The sequence below is a fragment of the Malaclemys terrapin genome, chromosome 13, assembly GCF_027887155.1.
Source record: "Malaclemys terrapin pileata isolate rMalTer1 chromosome 13, rMalTer1.hap1, whole genome shotgun sequence".
In the NCBI taxonomy this organism is placed as follows: Eukaryota; Metazoa; Chordata; order Testudines; family Emydidae; genus Malaclemys; species Malaclemys terrapin.
The window spans coordinates 36,731,908-36,749,512 of record NC_071517.1 but is presented as its reverse complement, the minus strand read 5'-3'; the positions used below and the strand labels follow the sequence as shown (position 1 = coordinate 36,749,512).

Here is a 17,605-nt window from a genome sequence, read left to right as displayed (position 1 = left end):
CTGGATTTTCATATCGATCCCCATCTTTTCCAATTTAACCAATAATTGCTCGTGCGGTACAGTATCAAACGCTTTACTGAAATCAAGGTATATTAGGTCCACCGCATTTCCCTTATCTAATAAGTCCGTTACTTTCTCAAAGAAGGAGATCAGATTGGTTTGGCACGATCTGCCCTTGGTAAAACCATGTTGTAATTTGTCGCAATTGCCATTGACCTCAAGGTCCTTAACTACTTTCTCCTTCAGAATTTTCTCCAGGACCTTGCACACTACAGATGTTAAACTGACAGGCCTGTAGTTACCCGGGTCACTTTTTTTCCCTTTTTTGAAAATAGGAACCACATTAGCTATTCTCCAGTCCAACGGTACCACCCCCGAGTTTAAAGATTCATTAAGAATTATCGCTAAGGGGCCTGCTATTTCTCGCGCCAGTTCCTTCAATATTCTTGGATGAAGATCATCCGGTCCACCCGACTTAGTCCCCTTAAGGTGTTCAAGTTTGGTTTCTACCTCGGATATGGTAATCCCCCCTCCTGTATCCCTGTCTGTCACGCTGCCAATATTCCTAATCCCTTCATTGGCCTCATTGAACACCGATGCAAAATATTCATTTAGATATTGTGCCATGCCTAGATTATCCTTAATCTTCACTCCAGCTATAGACTTCAGCGGTCCCACTTATTCTTTCTTTGCTTTCTTCCTATTTATATGGCTATAAAACCTCTTACTATTGCTTTTAATTCCCCTCGCAAGGTCCAACTCTACACGGCTTTTGGCCTTTCTCACTCCATCTCTACATGCTCTGACCTCAATAAGGTAAGTTTCCTTACTGTTCCCTCCCCTCTTCCACTCTTTGTACGCTTTCTGTTTTTTCCTAATCGCCCCTTTGAGATGGTCGGTCATCCAGCTCGGTCTAAATCTCTTGCTTACTAACCGTTTTCCCTGTTTTGGAATACAGGCCTCCGACAGCTCCTGCAGCTTTAACTTAAAATAATCCCAGGCACCTTCTGCCTTTAGATCCATTAATATGTTTGCCCAATCCACTTCTCTTACCAGTCCTCTTCTTTTAATAAATTAAGCCTTTTTAAAATTGTATACCCTAGTCTTTGATTTAATTCTGTTAATCCTTCCATTTAGTTTAAATCGAATTAGCTCATGATCACTGGAGCCAAGGTTGTCCCCTACAACCATTTCCTCAACGAGGTCCTCACTACTCACCAAAACCAAATCCAAAATGGCCTCCCCCCTCATCGGTTCAGCTACTACTTGATGAAGGAATTGATCAGCAAGCACATCTAGGAACATCTGAGCCCTATTATTGCTACTAGCATTTGTTCCCCAATCTATATCTGGGAAGTTAAAGTCCCCCATAATTACACAGTTCCTATTAGTATTTACTTCCCTAAACACATTACATAGTTCTTTATCCATATCCTGGGTAGATCCCGGCGGTCTATAGCACACCCCAAGCACTATCCCAGGGGAGGCTCTAGTAGTTCTTTTACCCAGTGTGAGTATTGCCCAGACGGACTCTGTCTTATCCATTCCATCAGTTATTATTTGTTTACAGCTTACCTCATTATTGACATACAATGCCACCCCCCCCACACCTTTACCTTTGTTCCGGTCGTTCCTAAACAGCACATACCCTTCCATACCTGTACTCCAGTCATGACTGCCGTTCCACCATGTTTCAGTTATTCCTACGATATCCGGTTTCATTTCTCGGACCAGGAGCTCCAATTCCTCCATTTTGTTACCTTGGCTTCTCGCATTGGTGTATAAACATCCTAATGTATGCCGTTTAGCCTGTCTCCCATTAGTTATGCAATTTGTTACGGACCCCTTACTGTTCATCCCCCCTCTCGTTCTTATGTCCAATCCCGTCCCCCCGGCTATATCTCTTCTTATCTCATCACTCACATTTTCAATGTTGGAATCTGGCGTGGAGATTAACTGTACATCTCCCAACCGTCTCCCCCAACTTCCTAGTTTAAAGCTCTTTTGATGAGATGAGCCAGCCTCCCTCCCAGAAGTCTATTTCCTTCTCTACTCAGGTGAAGTCCATCCCATGAGAACAGTTGTCTGTCCCCGAAAGCCTCCCAGTGGCCATACATCCCAAAGCCCTCCTTATAGCACCACTCCCTTAGCCAACTATTTATTCTCACAATCCTATCAGCCCTTTGCTGCCCTTCTCTAGGAACAGGCAGAATTCCACTAAAGATGATCTGAGCCTCGATTTCCTTGAGTGTCTTCCCCAGACTGGCATAATCTCCCTTGATTCTTTCTAACAAGAACCTAGCCGTGTCATTTGTTCCTACATGAAGGATTATCAAGGGTTCTTACCTGCTCCTTTTAGTATCCTTTTCAACCGCAGGTCCACATCCCGTATCTTTGCGCCCGGTAGACAGCACACCCTTCTGTTCTCTGGGTCCGCCCTGGTCACAGGCCTATCCAACCTCCTCAGTAAGGAGTCCCCAATCACATAAACCTCTGAGAGATGATTGAGTTGCATGACTGAGAGGTCCTGCTGTACCTAGCAAGGGCCTCCTCCTGCTGTCCCAAAGCAGATGAACAATCCTCTCTTATGTGAGCAGTCCCATCCCCTTCTGCGAGACAACATGCCCCCATAAGGGTTGTCCACATTGGTCAAGTATGATGGCTGGGCTCTCAAAGTGGGGAGCATAGTAATTGGACAGTAAGATTTCTGTGAAATATTGTCTACTTGCTCCCGAGTTTGCAAATTAGATATTTCAATCAGGATTTTCAAATCAGTCTCAAGGAATTAGGCACTTCACCACCATGAAAAGTAAAATGAATCTGGATGCCTAACTCCTTTAGGCTCTTTTGAGAACGCCAGTCTTCGTGGGGGTGGAGGGTGGACACAGGAAAGTACAAATAAAGCAGATGGAAACATTTTAACTATGAAACCTGCTTTGTAACTGAGCCAAATATGCCACTCTGGCAATTTGATTCACACAGTGAGGAAATATGACAACCAACAACACAGAGATGTTCCCCCTTTCGGTCCCTTCTCACACATGCACAGGTCTGAAGGTTGAGAGATGTAAACCACTAGAAAGGGAGGAGACACATTGTGCCAGTGAGTTACACAACTATTTGCTAGACATCAGAGGAATGTTGGGAGTCAGGACTCCTGGGTTCTATCCCAGGTCCTGGAGGGGTAAGAGCTGTAGTACTTGCAGACAATAGTACAACAATCCATATCGATTTGGCACAGGCTTGCTGAACGTTATTGTGGCTGAGAGGATGTGTTATCAGAGACTGGCTAAATAGAAAGACAAAATTAGTGAGGGGCTACGTTGAAGGGAGGAGTTGTGAGGACTAGTAGGAAGCTGGAAGGAATGTAGGGGGAAGAGCGGATGGATGGTGTAGCACTTAGGGAGGTATTCCAGCCCTTGGGAGCCCTGTATTCCAGTTCTGGCTCCACCAAAGACTGCCTGTTTGACCAAGGTGATCTCTGGGCCTCAGTTCCCCAGCTGTATAATGGAGATAACAGATGTTCCCCACCCCCTGGGGGTATTGTGAGGAGAAATACACTAAAGACTGTGGGTCACCCACATACTACACAGATGGCGCACAGGTAAGTACCTTAGGGAGAGGCAGGCCTGTCTCATGAATGAGAGCCTGCACACACTGAGAGGAGGTGAAATTGCCCATGCAGCAAACCTAGTGTCTGACACTGGAATTATACCTGCAAAGAGGCTATGATCTGAACTGACCACTGGGTGGAAAGGGAGCAGAAATGTGAGTGTGGGAATGCAGCAGTGATGGCGATGGAGGGGCTGTCTGACAATGACTAAGGAGCACCCTGCCCTGCCTGTTCAGGACTCTCTCAGCCGAGTAGGGGAAGTGATCAGATTTAGATAAGCCCAGGGGCCGTGCCAGCCTCTTCCCGGTGGGAGGCTGAGGTGGGCAAAACAGAAAATTGTAAGGGGGGCTGTGCCCCCTCGTCATGAGGCCCTGCCCCTCTTTGTGGCACCACCCTGTGCTCCTCCTCAGGTAAGTGCCAGTCCTGCCTCCTCCTCCCCCCAGGCCCCACCCCCTGGCCAGAGGCTGGAAGCCAAATCTGGGCAGTGCAGGTTGGCTGGTGCCATGGTGCAGGCTGCCATAACACTCCCCTGTCTCCTCCTGCTGTTTGTGCCCATGCCCCCTGGGCCAGGGGAAGCTTGCAGGGGCTATTTTCCTTACCCCCGCCCCATAGCCACCACCGTTCTCCAGATACCCAGCTCTGAAGGCAGAGTGGAGAGAACGGGGGCCCCAAAGCATTCCCCAGTCCATGTCTCCACCCACCAGCGCTGCCCAGGCCAGGGGGAGGGTCCAGGGCTCCCACAGCAGCCCAGACTGACCCACTTCTGGGCCCTGCACCCCCCATGTTCGCTGCTCCTCAAGAGCTCTGCTGGCCTGAGTGCCGGGTCCCCCCACCCGGGCGGCTGTTATGGGATGCAAAAGTCGAAGGATGGCAAGGAGCTGAGCAGCAGTCAGTGCCCTGGGGCCCCGGGCACCAGCAGGAGGAGGAGACGGGAGAGCGCCGCTGTCACCCGCACCGTGACACCAACCAGTACAGCATCGTCCCCGCACTGCCTGGCTTCGGTTTCCGGCCTCCAACCTGGCCAGCAGGCTGTAGGCTCGACGTGGGGAGAGGAGGAAACAGGGCCAGAATTTACCTGAGGAGAAGCAGGGGAAGGGGCCACAGAGAGGGGCGGGGCCTTGTGGCAAGGGGGAGATACAGGCCCCGCTATTTTCTGTTTAACCCACCCCTGTCCAGGGATGTGGCTGCTCTTCAGCTCCCCTTCAACTGTTGCAGCCTGTAACAGCTGCCCAGGCGGGGGGACCCAGATCTAAGGCCGTCAGAGCCCTCAGGGAGCAGTGACCATGGGGGGCAGGAAACAGGAGCCCATGCTGGTCAGTCCAACCCACTGTGGGGAGCCCTGGTCACTCCATCTGCCCTGGGTAGTGCACCCTGGCCAGCAGGAACATGGACTGGGGGCTGCTCTGATGCCCCCCCCCGGCCCTCTGCCTGGGCTTACTCCTGCACAGCCACAGCTGCCTTCAGAGCTGGGCGTCTGGCCAGCAGCCACCACTCTGCATTCAGAGCTGGGTGGTTGGCGAGTGGCAGCTGCTACGGGGTGGCTACTGCAAAATTGGGGGTGGCTATAGCTCTCGCAACCCCCCTCCCCGGGCCACTCCTGCCCCCTAACTTTACCTGCATGGCATTGCTCCCAAAAAGTTAGAACACTCAGGTATACAACTTTGTGCATGACGAATTATTCAAGGCTTCAGGGAGAGTAAAGCAGCTGTGAAGAATTGTTTTCTTCTCAATCCTAAATATCATGGGACTGCATAGTTGAGGAGCTAATATCAAAACTAATCCTTGACCAAATATGAACTTTGACTGGGATTCTTGAAGGAGCCTAAGGGATCTAGGCACCCATATCCAAATGTGATATGGGTGCTTCATTCCCTTAGCTTCCTTTGCAAATCCCAGCCTTCCTGGTTGCCACACACCAAGGTTATCATGGATTTATAAGTACTGGCCATTAACTGAGCTCAAGAAAATCAGTTCTACAAAGTGTAAAAAAGAGCAGACTTTAGAAGATCTAAAACCATGCAGAAGAGGACAGTGGTTTGTGTAGATGGGTACACAGGCAGATTGTTATTCCCAGTCCAGTTCAAAGTTTTTAAAAAGTACAATCAAGTCCCAATTTTTTTTAATACAGTCTTATGTCAACCCTTCACCATTAAGCTTTGTGTCTCCAAAGCTTTGTTTTTAACAATTACTGGTGCCATTTTACTTGTTTTTCCCAAATGTAATTGCATTTAGTGAAACAGCCTAATGAGTCTCTTGCAGGCGTGGGGCGGGGGGGGGGAGGGGAAGAAATCTTGCACATGGTGATGAAGCACTAGTTTACCTTTCGGAGCGATGACAGTGGACCAGATTGCCTGCTGATTTACATTGATGTAACTCCATTGGCATCAATAGGCCCGATCCCCAGCTGGTGTAAACCAGTGTAGCTCCATTGGAGTCAATGGACAACATGCTCATCTGATGTAAATTAATGTTGCCCCATTGGCGTCAATGGGCCAAATTCCCAGCTGATTCAAATTGGTGTAGCCCCATTAAAGTAAATAGGGCTATGAGTTTACTAGGACTCAGAATCTAGCCCTATAGCTGCCCCCTTTCTTATCCCTTATTTTCTGCAGCCATATAGAGGGGTTTATATAGTACAGCTGCCTTTTTCCGCCCCAAACTTTTTCCTGACATCTAGGCAGCATTATGCAATGTAGCTGCTCTTTTGTCATATCCTCTCTCAGATCAATCCTTCAGTACAGTACATGCTAAGTTCTCTTCAGTAACCATATGCAGTTGGCAGCAGAATTAAGCCAGCATGCTGCCCTTATCTATTTCCTTCCCAGGCTGAGGCACGAAGGTCTGGTGGATCAGGCACTGGAAAAATGGATTTGTTATCTAGCTCTGCCACCTACCTGCTGTGTGGCCTGATGACAGGAAAGAAGAGGAAGGGGTTATGTCCAGTGTTCTCCATCCTCATGCTAGTAGGCTTGGGATAATGGACAGCACCCCCTTGGGGTGAAATTCAATTTTTTCATCTCATGACTATGGTTATAGTTTGAAGTGTAAGAGATTTGAGTCTCTACACAAGTTTGTATTTATCTAAATACACCATGATGGAAAAACTTCTCTAGTCATTCCCCGCAACCTGTCTGTCTCCAGCTGAATCCCACTGAAGTCCACTGCAGGTTGTGACTTTCTCTGAAAATATGTTTTTAATGACACTAAGCAAGATTTTTATGCACAAACTCCATGAAAATGCAGCCTTTTGTGTAAACTAATTTTATTTTATTTTTGCATGAATTTCCTATCAAAGTAGCACTCTGTGACAGAGAGAAATTTTGGAATGCAACAGGTCAAAGAAAGAGGCCTTGTGTTTTATAGGAGTAGCAGATTGGTGAGAGGCAAGGAGAGGGGAATGGTGTCTCTTTCTCTCTCATTTCCAAGTACTGGCATCAGGGCCCCTGTCCCTGCATTTGCTCATGCTGTATGGTGCAGCTGGTCTCAGGATCCAGTGAAAAGCCAACAGAGAGGAAGATAGTGGGGCTGGAAAGAGAACGGAAACCAGAACAGGATCTCACATATATCAGTCTGTGGTCCTCAGTGGTCCAGCAGTGATGTCCAGGCATGCACACCGGTGACCTATGATTTGGGTGTATGATGAATCAATGATCCTCAGAGCTCATGAGCAAAGGACAGAGTCTCCAGAGCGAAGGGGAAGCCTGTCGAGTTTTCACCTGAGAATCTCACGAGAGTCTGCTCCCTGTTTGATCCTCTCCATCATTTTAAGTACCACAAAAGGGGGTGATGGGCGGACTAGCCCATCCGCTCATTATGTAAGCGGGGGAATGGTCCCGCTATTGTGGGGAACTTTCCTGGCTTCTGCACTACCCCGGTGAAATGGGCTAGTGAAAGGATTTGAGTCCTCGCTCCCACTTCCTTTACCCAGAGGCCTCCCTGCCCTTGAGGGCTCCCCTTCCACTTTCCTGTCTGGCAGAGTCCTCGTAACCCCAACAAGGCTGGGCCCAGGATTCCTGGGGGGCTCAGCCCCCAACCCTGCTGTGGTCACCTAGGACAGGGGCTAGGGTGTCACCACTTCGGGGTACTCTCTCTGCACTGGGCACCTCCCTGATCCACTGATTATTCCATACAATTTAAAACAAATACAAGTTGTTTAATTAACAATTCATCTAAAGAAAAGAATAAGGAAAAATGGGAGAGGTTAAAGGAAAACACATCACCCCGCTCTGTGGCAGGGAACATCACAAACGGTGTCTCTGGACATCAGGGCACTTTGCAGTGTGTTCCTTGTAGGTCCCAGATTTTCTTCTCAGGCCCTGGCTGTGCTGCAGGTATGCTGCGGGTTGGACACTTGCAATGGTGGTGGACACACACCTCCAGGCTTTGAGTGGTGGGACTCTTCTTCCCAGCGTCAGCCCCCCATCAGGTTATGGTCCCCCTCCCGGTCTGGCCTGCAAGGGCCCTTTGTCTGGGGGTGTCTTTCTGTGCTGGGACCTTTGCCCAAGGTCCCCCCTCGGCTGGCCCCACTTGCTCACCACACCTGGCTCTGTGGCTGCAGCTCTGCTCCCAGAACAGGATCTGCTCTCCCTGGGCTGCGTCTCTGGCTCTGTGGCTGCGTCTCTGGCCCCTCTGGATCTGGCACGGTTCTGCTCTCCAGCTCAGCTTGGGCCCCTGCTTTCTCCTTAGCTCGGCCCCACTCAGTCTGACCCAGGCAATTCCAACTCACACGGAGGACGGGATCCACCCTGGCCTCCTGTCATGCTGATTAGCCTGCCCGCCCTGTCAATCAGGCTGACCTGGAGCATTGGCCTCTCGCCATTGTTCCTGGGGACTGTGAGGGTATGTCTACACTACGAAATTAGGTCGAATTTATAGAAGCCGGTTTTATAGAAATTGGTTGTATACAGCCGATTGTGTGTGTCCCCACATAAAATGCTCTAAGTGCTCTAGTCGGCGGACCGCGTCCACAGTACCGAGGCTAGCGTCGACTTCCGGAGCATTGCACTATGGGTAGCTATCCCACAGTTCCCCCAGTCTCCGCAGCCCATTGGAATTCTGGGTTGAAATCCCAGTGCCTGAATGATGCAAAACAGTGTCGCGGGGGGTTCTGGGTACATGTCATCAAGCCCCTCCCCCTCCGTCAGAGCACCGGCAGACAATAGATTCGCGCCTTTTTACCTGGGTTACCTGTGCAGACAACATACCATGGCAAGCATGGAGCCCGCTCAGCTCAGCTCACCGTCACCATATGTCCTCTGGGTGCCGGCAGACGTGGGACTGCATTGCTACACTGCAGCAGCTGCTAACTGCCTTTTGGCGGTAGATGGTGTAGCATGACTAATAGCTGTGGTGCTGGCAGCCGTAGGGCTGCATTGCACCAGCCCCTTGCCTTTTGGTAGAAGATGGTATATTACGATGGGTATCCGTTGTCATCGTACTGCAGTGGCTGTCAATCATGGGCACCTGGGCAGACATGCTACTGTCTCGATGGTGATGGCTATCAGTCGTAGTATGCTATTTTCTGCCAATTGCCCAGTATTGTCTGCTAAGCACCCAGAGGCCGAGGGCGATCTGGGTGCTGGCAGACGTGGGGCTGGCAGACGTGGGGCTGCATTGCTACACAGCAGCAGCCCCTTGCCTTTTGGTAGAAGATGGTATATTACAAATGGTATCCATTGTTGTCGTACTGCAGAGGCTATCAGTCATGCTGCACCTTTGGCTGCCAGATTAAGATGTAAAAAATAGATTTGTTCTGTATTCGTTTGCTTCCCCTCCCTCCATGAAATCAATGGCCTACTAAACCCAGGGTTTTTAGTTTAATCTTTCGGGGGACCATTCTGTGTGACAGTTGTTTGTGTTTCTCCCTGAGGCACAGCCACCTTTCTTGATTTTAATTCCCTGTACCTGTACACCATGTCGTCACTTGGCCCTCCCTCCCTCCCGCCCTCCCTCCTTCTCCTGGTCCGTCAGATACTAGTTTCGCGCCTTTTTTCGGACCAGGCGCCATAGCTAGCACTGGGATCATGGAGCCCGCTCAGATCACCGCGGCAATTATGAGCACTATGAACACCACGCGCATTGTCCTGGAGTATATGCAGAGCCAGGACATGCCAAGGCGAAACCTGGACAAGCCAAGGAGGCGATTGCAGCGCGGTGAAGAGAGTGATGAGGAAATTGACATGGACATAGACCTCTCACAAGGCACAGGCCCCAGCAATGTGCAAATCATGGTGTTACTGGGGCAGGTTCATGGCGTGGAACGCCGATTCTGGGCCCGGGAAACAAGTACAGACTGGTGGGACCGCATCGTGCTGCAGGTGTGGGACGATTCCCAGTGGCTGCGAAACTTTCGCATGCGTAAGGGCACTTTCATGGAACTTTGTGACTTGCTTTCCCCTGCCCTGAAGCGCCGGAATACCAGGATGAGAGCAGCCCTCACAGTTGAGAAGCAAGTGGCGATAGCCCTGTGGAAGCTTGCAACGCCAGACAGCTACCGGTCAGTCGGGAATCAATTTGGAGTGGGCAAATTTACTGTGGGGGCTACTGTGATCCAAGTTGCCAGGGCAATGAAAGACCTGGTGATATCAAGGGTAGTGACTCTGGGCAACGTGCAGGCAATAGTGGATGGTTTTGCTGAAATGGGATTCCCAAACTGTGGTGGGGCCATAGACGGAACCCATATCCCTATCTTGGCACCGGAGCACCAAGCCACCGAGTACATAAACCGCAAGGGGTACTTTTCAATGCTGCTGCAAGCCCTGGTGGATCACAAGGGACGTTTCGCCAACATCAACGTGGGATGGCTGGGAAACGTACATGATGCTTGCGTCTTCAGGCACTCTGGTCTGTTTCGAAAGCTGGAGGAAGGGACTTTCTTCCCGGACCAGAAAGTAACCATTGGGGATGTTGAAATGCCTATCGTGATCCTTGGGGACCCAGCCTACCCCTTAATGCCATGGCTCATGAAGCCGTACACAGGCAGCCTGGACAGGAGTCAGGACCTGTTCAACTATAGGCTGAGCAAGTGCCGAATGGTGGTGGAATGTGCATTTGGATGTTTAAAAGTGCACTGGCGCAGCTTACTGACTCACTCAGACCTCAGCGAAAAGAATATCCCCATTGTTACTGCTGCTTGCTGTGCGCTCCACAATATCTGTGAGAGTAAGGGGGAGACATTTATGGCGGTGTGGGAGGTTGAGGCAACTCGCCTGGCCGCTGATTATACGCAGCCAGACACCAGGGCGGTTAGAGGAGCACAGCAGGGCGCGGTGCGCATCAGAGAAGCTTTGAAAATGAGTTTTGTGACTGGCCAGGCTACGGTGTGAAACTTCTGTTTGTTTCTCCTCGATGAACCCTCTGCCCCCTCCATCTGGTTCACTCTACTTTCCTGTAAACCAACCACCCTACCCTACCCTCCCCACTTCGAGCACCGCTTGCAGGGGCAATAAAGTCATTGTTATTTCACATTCATGCATTCTTTATTAATTCCTCGCACAAGTAGGGGGATAATTGCCAATGTAGCCTGGGATGGGTGGGGGAGGAGGGATGGAAAAGGACACACTGGCAATCATCTGGGGTGGAGTGACTGCGTGGCCAGAGGCCCCCCACCGTGTTCTTGGGCGTCTGGGTGAGGAGGCTATGGAACTTGGGGAGGAGGGCTGTTGGTTACACAGGGGCTGTAGCGGCAGTCTCTGCTCCTGCTGCCTTTCCTGCAGCTCAACCATACGCTGGAGCATATCAGTTTGATGCTTCAGCAGCCGGAGCATCGACTCTTGCCTTCTGGCTGCAAGCTGACGCCACCTATCATCTTCAGCCCGCCACTTGCTCTGTTCATCCCGCGATTCAGCCCGCCACCTCTCCTCTCGTTCATACTGCGCTTTTCTGTAGTCTGACATTGACTGCCTCCACACATTCTGCTGTGCTCTATCAGCATGGGAGGACATCTGGAGCTCCGTGAACATATCGTCCCACGTTCTCCTTTTTCTCTTTCTAATGTTCACTAGCCTCTGTGAAGGAGAAACATTTGCAGCTGGTGGAGGAGAAGGGAGAGGTGGTTAAAAATACACATTTTAGAGAACAATGGGTACACTCTTTTGTTACAAGGTCGCATTTTTCCTCTTATAGTGAGGGCCTGCCGGTTTGGTATGAGAGATCACTCACGCAGTGCCAGGCAACAGATTTCGGCTTGCAGGCAGCCATGGTAAGCCACAGTGTTTTGGCTTTTTTAACCTTCTTAACATGTGGGAATGGTTTCAAACAGCAGCGCCCTCATTTCCCATATCAAGGATGAATTGGGTTGGCCATTTAAAATGGGTTTTCAATGTAAAAGGAGGGGCTGCGGTTTCCGGGTTAACATGCAGCACAAACCCAAGTAAACCACCCCCCCCACACACGCCCGATTCTCTGGGATGATCACTTCACCCCTCCCCCCACTGCGTGGCTAACAGCGGGGAACATTTCTGTTCAGAAGAGCAGGAACGGGCACCTCTGAATGTCCCCTTAATAAAATCACCCCATTTCAACCAGGTGACCGTGAATGATATCACTTTCCTGAGGATAACAAAGAACGATAAGGAATGGATGTTGCCTGCAAGCCAGCAAACACCGGGACCATACGCTGCCATGCTTTGTTATGCAATTATTCCAGACTACGTGCTACTGGCCTGGCGTGATAAAGTGTCCTACCATGGCAGACGGGATAAGGCAGCCCTCCCCAGAAACCTTTTGCAAAGGCTTTGGGAGTACATGAAGGAGAGCTTTCTGGAGATGTCCCTGGAGGATTTCCGCTCCATCCCCATACACGTTAACAGACTTTTCCAGTAGCTGTGCTGGCCGCGATTGCCAGGGCAAATTAATCATTAATCATTAAACACGCTTGCTTTTAAACCATGTGTAATATTTACAAAGGTACACTCACCAGAGGTCTCCTGTGTGCCCTCAGGGTCTTGGGTGAGTTCGGGGGTTACTGGTTCCAGGTCCAGAGTGACAAACATATCCTGGCTGTTGGGGAAACCAGTTTCTCCGCTTCCTTGCTGCTGTGAGCTACCTACATTACCTCCATCCTCATCTTCCTCGTTCCCCGAACCCTCTTCCCTGTGTGTTTCTCCATTGACGGAGTCATAGCACACGGTTGGGGTAGTGGTGGCTGCACCCCCTAGAATGGCATGCAGCTCCACGTAGAAGCGGCAAGTTTGCGGCTCTGCCCCGGACCTTCCATTTGCTTCTCTGGCTTTGTGGTAGGCTTGCCGTAGCTCCTTAATTTTCACGTGGCACTGCTGTGTGTCCCTGTTATGGCCTCGGTCCTTCATGGCCTTGGAGACCTTTTCTAATACTTTGCCATTTCTTTTATTGCTACGGAGTTCAGCTAGCACTGATTCATCTCCCCATATGGCGAGCAGATCCCGTACCTCCCGTTCCATCCATGCTGGAGCTCTTTTGCGATCCTGGGACTCCATCATGGTTAGCTGTGCTGATGAGCTCTGCGTGGTTACCTGTGCTCTCCATGCTGGGCAAACAGGAAATGAAATTCAAACGTTCGCGGGGCTTTTCCTGTCTACCTTGTCAGTGCATCTGAGTTGAGAGTGCTGTCCAGAGCGGTCACAATGAAGCACTGTGGGATAGCTCCTGGAGGCCAATAACGTTGAATTCCGTCCACACTACCCCAATTCCAACCCGCTAAGGCCGATTTTATCGCTAATCCCCTCGTCGAAGGTGGTGTAAAGAAACCGGTTTAAAGGGCCCTTTAAGTCGAAAGAAAGGGCTTCGTCGTGTGAACGTGTTCAGGCTTAATTCGATTTAAAGCTGCTAAAGTTGACCTAAACCCGTAGTGTAGACCAGGCCTTAGTCTCAGTGTCCTGATTCCCCATCGACCCCTCTCCTTTTAGTCCTGGGAGCTAGCCAACCAAAACACCTCCACTGAATGTTAGTAAGGGCAACAGTCCCCTTACAATTATATTGTCCACCAATTAGATCTAGTTTGGTTTATCTTCAATGAAATTATAATGCAGTCTTTAATTACACAATCACATATTGCTTTTTCCATAGGACCCCTGGCTCATTCAGTGCACAGGATGGACTTAGTGAGCATCTCTTCAGTACTTTGTTTTCTCCTCATTTTTCACTGTGTGCTTCCAGGCCTTATTCACTGCACATTGTTCTACTCTGCTCTGAAGACAAAATAATCCATTGTATCTTGAAGGGCTTTTCTATGGTGCTCATCACTATAATATATGAGTGCTTCATGAACGGGCTCGGCAAGAACCCGCATGTCCATTTCATGGGATAGGCTGTGATTTCAAAATTTATTTTCATTTAAATTGTAATGAAAAATTGAATTTCAAAATTTCCCATGATTTTCTTTTTAATTTGGGGGTCAATTTGAACATTACATTTCAATAAAAATGAAGCATTTTGTTTCAATGTTGACTATATTTTTATGTTGTTTTAGATTATTTTATTTTAGTTCATATATTTTTGAAGAATAAATATTTCATTTTAGGAAATGACTCCTCATGCCAAATGTCATGTCTCTGCTCCAAAGCATAGTCTCACTGGAGCTTAACATGAGCAAAACAATATATTTTCCCCTGGTTCATTCTTGGAAATGTCTCAACTGTTTTGAGGCAGACACCTGGCATAGAAAATATCAGCCCCAATGATTGAAGTCTGGTAAAGTTATAAGCAACAGAAAATAGGGCCTTGTAATGGGAAGTGTCAGGTAACATTAATAAGAGGTAGCGTTATCAACCCACCTAGAATAACATCAATCAGTACCCAAATGCCAAATAATAACTTTGTGCACCCTAATGACTTTGACATGTATGCATTGGTTGACCCTAAATTTGAGTGTTCCAGAATGAGAAATCATAAATCCTTCTGCATGAGATCCAAATGTCATTTATCTTCTTCCTAGTCCCTGCAATCTTTAATTTCTTATAGAAAAAACCAATGATGCTAAATCCTGCAGTTCTTACTCAAGACAGACCATCATTGGGATCAATGGCAGTGAAATGCAGTACAAATAAAGAGAGCCCAGCTACATGGTATCCTGATCATCACTGGATCTTGATCTTGCAGCAGTTCTACTACAAATGCTCTTACTGCTAATGAAAATTCTGTCCAGTGTTGCCACATTTTTAAACAGACATACAGTATGGTGTAGTGATTATGGGGGTTGGAGTCAAGGTTCTTGGGTTCTATTCCCAACTCTCACCTGAGAGTGTGATCTAGTAATTAGGGAAGGGTTCAGCAGCAGGACTCCTGGGTTCTAGTCCCAGCTCTGGGAGAGGAGTGGGGTCTAGCAGGTTAGAGAAGTGGGAGACCAGTCAGAACTCTAGGGTTCTTTTATTTTGGTTTTGAGTGATGGGTCATGACTAGAACAGCCAACTGGGTTTCAGGACTCTTCCTGGCTTGTGCTCCTTGACTCTATAGCTGGGTCATCATGTGACCATGAGTGAGCCCTTTCACCTCTGAGGGAGATGCTACTCCCATTTATAGCAGTGAAAATGCAGAGTAATTCCACTGCTTTCAATGAAATTACTCCAGATTTACACTGCTGTGCTAACAGCAGAAGCTAGCTATCTGGTCTGCAGTTTCCCTTCTGTAAAATGAGGATAAGATTTACCTAACTTTATACATCTTTGAATGAAAAAGTTACACAAGGACCTAAAAAGTTATTGGTCTTGATTATAATCCCATTCAGTCAATGGGCCTGATTATGCTCTCACTCAGCCAGTGTAAATCAGGAGTAACTCCGTTGTAGTCAATGGGACTTATTCTCCTCTCTCTCATTCAGCATAATGTAAATCAAGAGTAACTACACTGGAGTCAATGGGGCTGATTCCCTCACCCCCATTCCCAGATTACATCAATCTTCACAAGATAAGGATGTGATCTTAACTCAAGGAAATTATGGTGGTTTACACGAAAGGAGAGATATTTTACTAGTCTAATCCTGACCATTGTCCTTCCCTCTACAGGCAGTTCATAATGTACTGAGAAAGAAAATGTCCAACCAAACCACCGTGACCGCATTCCTTCTCCTGGGATTCTCTGATGTTCCAGAGGTGCAGATTTTATACTTCATACTGTTCTTAGTAATTTACCTGGCAGCACTGATGGAGAATCTTCTTATCATCACAGCCATTGCAATTGACCACCACCTTCACACTCCCATATACTTCTTCTTGATGAATCTGTCTGTCATAGACCTTGGCTCCATCTCTGTCAACATCCCCAAATCAATGGCTAATTCCCTAACCCACACTAGGTCAATTTCCTATGCTGGATGTGTCACTTAGGAGCAAATTTTTTCCTTCTTACGGTCATGACATACTACCGATACGTTACCATCTGCCAACCACCGCACTATGAGAGAGTGATGAACAGCAGAGCTTGTGTCCAAATGGCAGCAAGTGCCTGGATCAATGGTAGTCTCAATTCTTCACTGCACACTGGGAACACGTTTGCATTAACCTTCTGTGGAGGCAACATGGTGGATCAGTTCTTCTGTGAAATCCCCAAGCTACTAAAGCTCGCCTGCTCTGACTCATACCTCAGTGAAGTTCAGGTTCTCACCTTTAGTGCATGCTTAGGCTTAAGCTGCTTTATTTTAATAACTTTTTCTTATGTTCAGATCTTCAAAACAGTGCTGAGAATCCCCTCTGAGCAGGGTTGCCATAAAGCCTTCTCCACCTGTCTTCCTCACCTCATTGTGGTCTCTTTATTTGTTTTCACTTGCCTACCTGAAACCAATCTCTAGTTAGGCAACTTAAAACTTTTAGCTTAAAAGTGCTCATTTTGAGAAGAAAACCAGGAGGTTTTTGATGAAAAGGTGTATTTTTCTGTAGGAGAAAATTTTTAATTTTTATTTTTTTGTTATATTCTGACTAACTGTAGATGAGTAAATTGATAGCAAAAATGTAAAAGAATTCTGATTGTGTTTCTTTGTTGTTTTCTTAAATTTCCCCTGGATGTTAAACCTTAAACATATTAAATTGAATTAGTAAATTTACTGTACCATTGTCTGAGGATTTTTTACAACACATAATGCACTCAGTCGTCCAGCCCCAGGATTCTTTGGTCAGACTCTATCTATCTATCGATCTAGTAGTATCTAGAAGACAAACACACAACTATTTAAGAGGCCTTTCACCCTCCATTCTGAGACTGAACTGACAGAACTAGATTCAAATATGTTCCTCTCTGCAGAGGAGCTGTGTGGAGCTGGCGTTGAGCATCGCTGGCACTAAAGGACCAATGCTGCGGGAAGGTTATTTATCCATGTCTATTTTCTAAGAGCTTGAGGGACTCACTCCCTGGATCCCTGAATAGCTCAAAAGCGGAGGCCCACAAGCTATAGTACATAGATTCATAGATTGTAGAGTCAAAAGAGGTCATTCTAATCCTCTAGGCTGACCTCCTGAATAGCACAGGCCCTAGACTCTCCCCCAGGGTTTACTGAATCTAGCCCAGCTTCTGTGTTATCTGTGGACCAGGATTACCAAGTGGTTTAGGCACCTAAAGATGGTAGCAGATGCCTAGGGGATTTATGAATGAACCTAAGTGAGCTAGGTGGCTAATTCCCATTGAATGTTAATGGGATTTAGGTGCCTAACCTGCTTAGGAGATATTGTGAATCCCAATAGGCACCTATTGCCATCTTTAGGTACATAAACCCCTTTCTAATCCTGGGCCTTGCTAATTTCCAAGCCCTGCACTTCTCTTGAATTTCAGAAGAAAAAAACAGAAGCCTGGGATTTGCAAAGGAGCCTCAGGGATTGCAGCATGGGTGCCTCACTCCCTTACACTCCCTTGAATATCCCAGACTAAACGATAATGAAGACAGCCAGGCAGCAGTGTCTAGAGAGAGGATGTCAGGAGCGCTATGCAACTAATTGTTCTCAACTGTCTGTGCCTCAGTTTCCACACCTGTAACCTAGGGGATAATAACTGAGACTGAATGGATAATTCATAAGGAATAATTTATTTAGG

General features: G+C 48.0%; 1 protein-coding gene across 1 annotated transcript in view; it reads left to right on the top strand.

Annotated features, from left to right (window-relative positions):
- LOC128847345 (olfactory receptor 1G1-like) overlaps positions 1–17,605 on the top strand; it is a 57,625-nt gene that overhangs the window by 38,698 nt on the left and 1,322 nt on the right. The window contains exons 2-4 of the mRNA XM_054046737.1: positions 15,989–16,340; positions 16,823–16,883; positions 17,348–17,369. Coding sequence (XP_053902712.1) covers positions 15,989–16,340; positions 16,823–16,883; positions 17,348–17,369 — 435 coding nt within the window. The remainder of the gene's footprint in view (positions 1–15,988; positions 16,341–16,822; positions 16,884–17,347; positions 17,370–17,605) is intronic.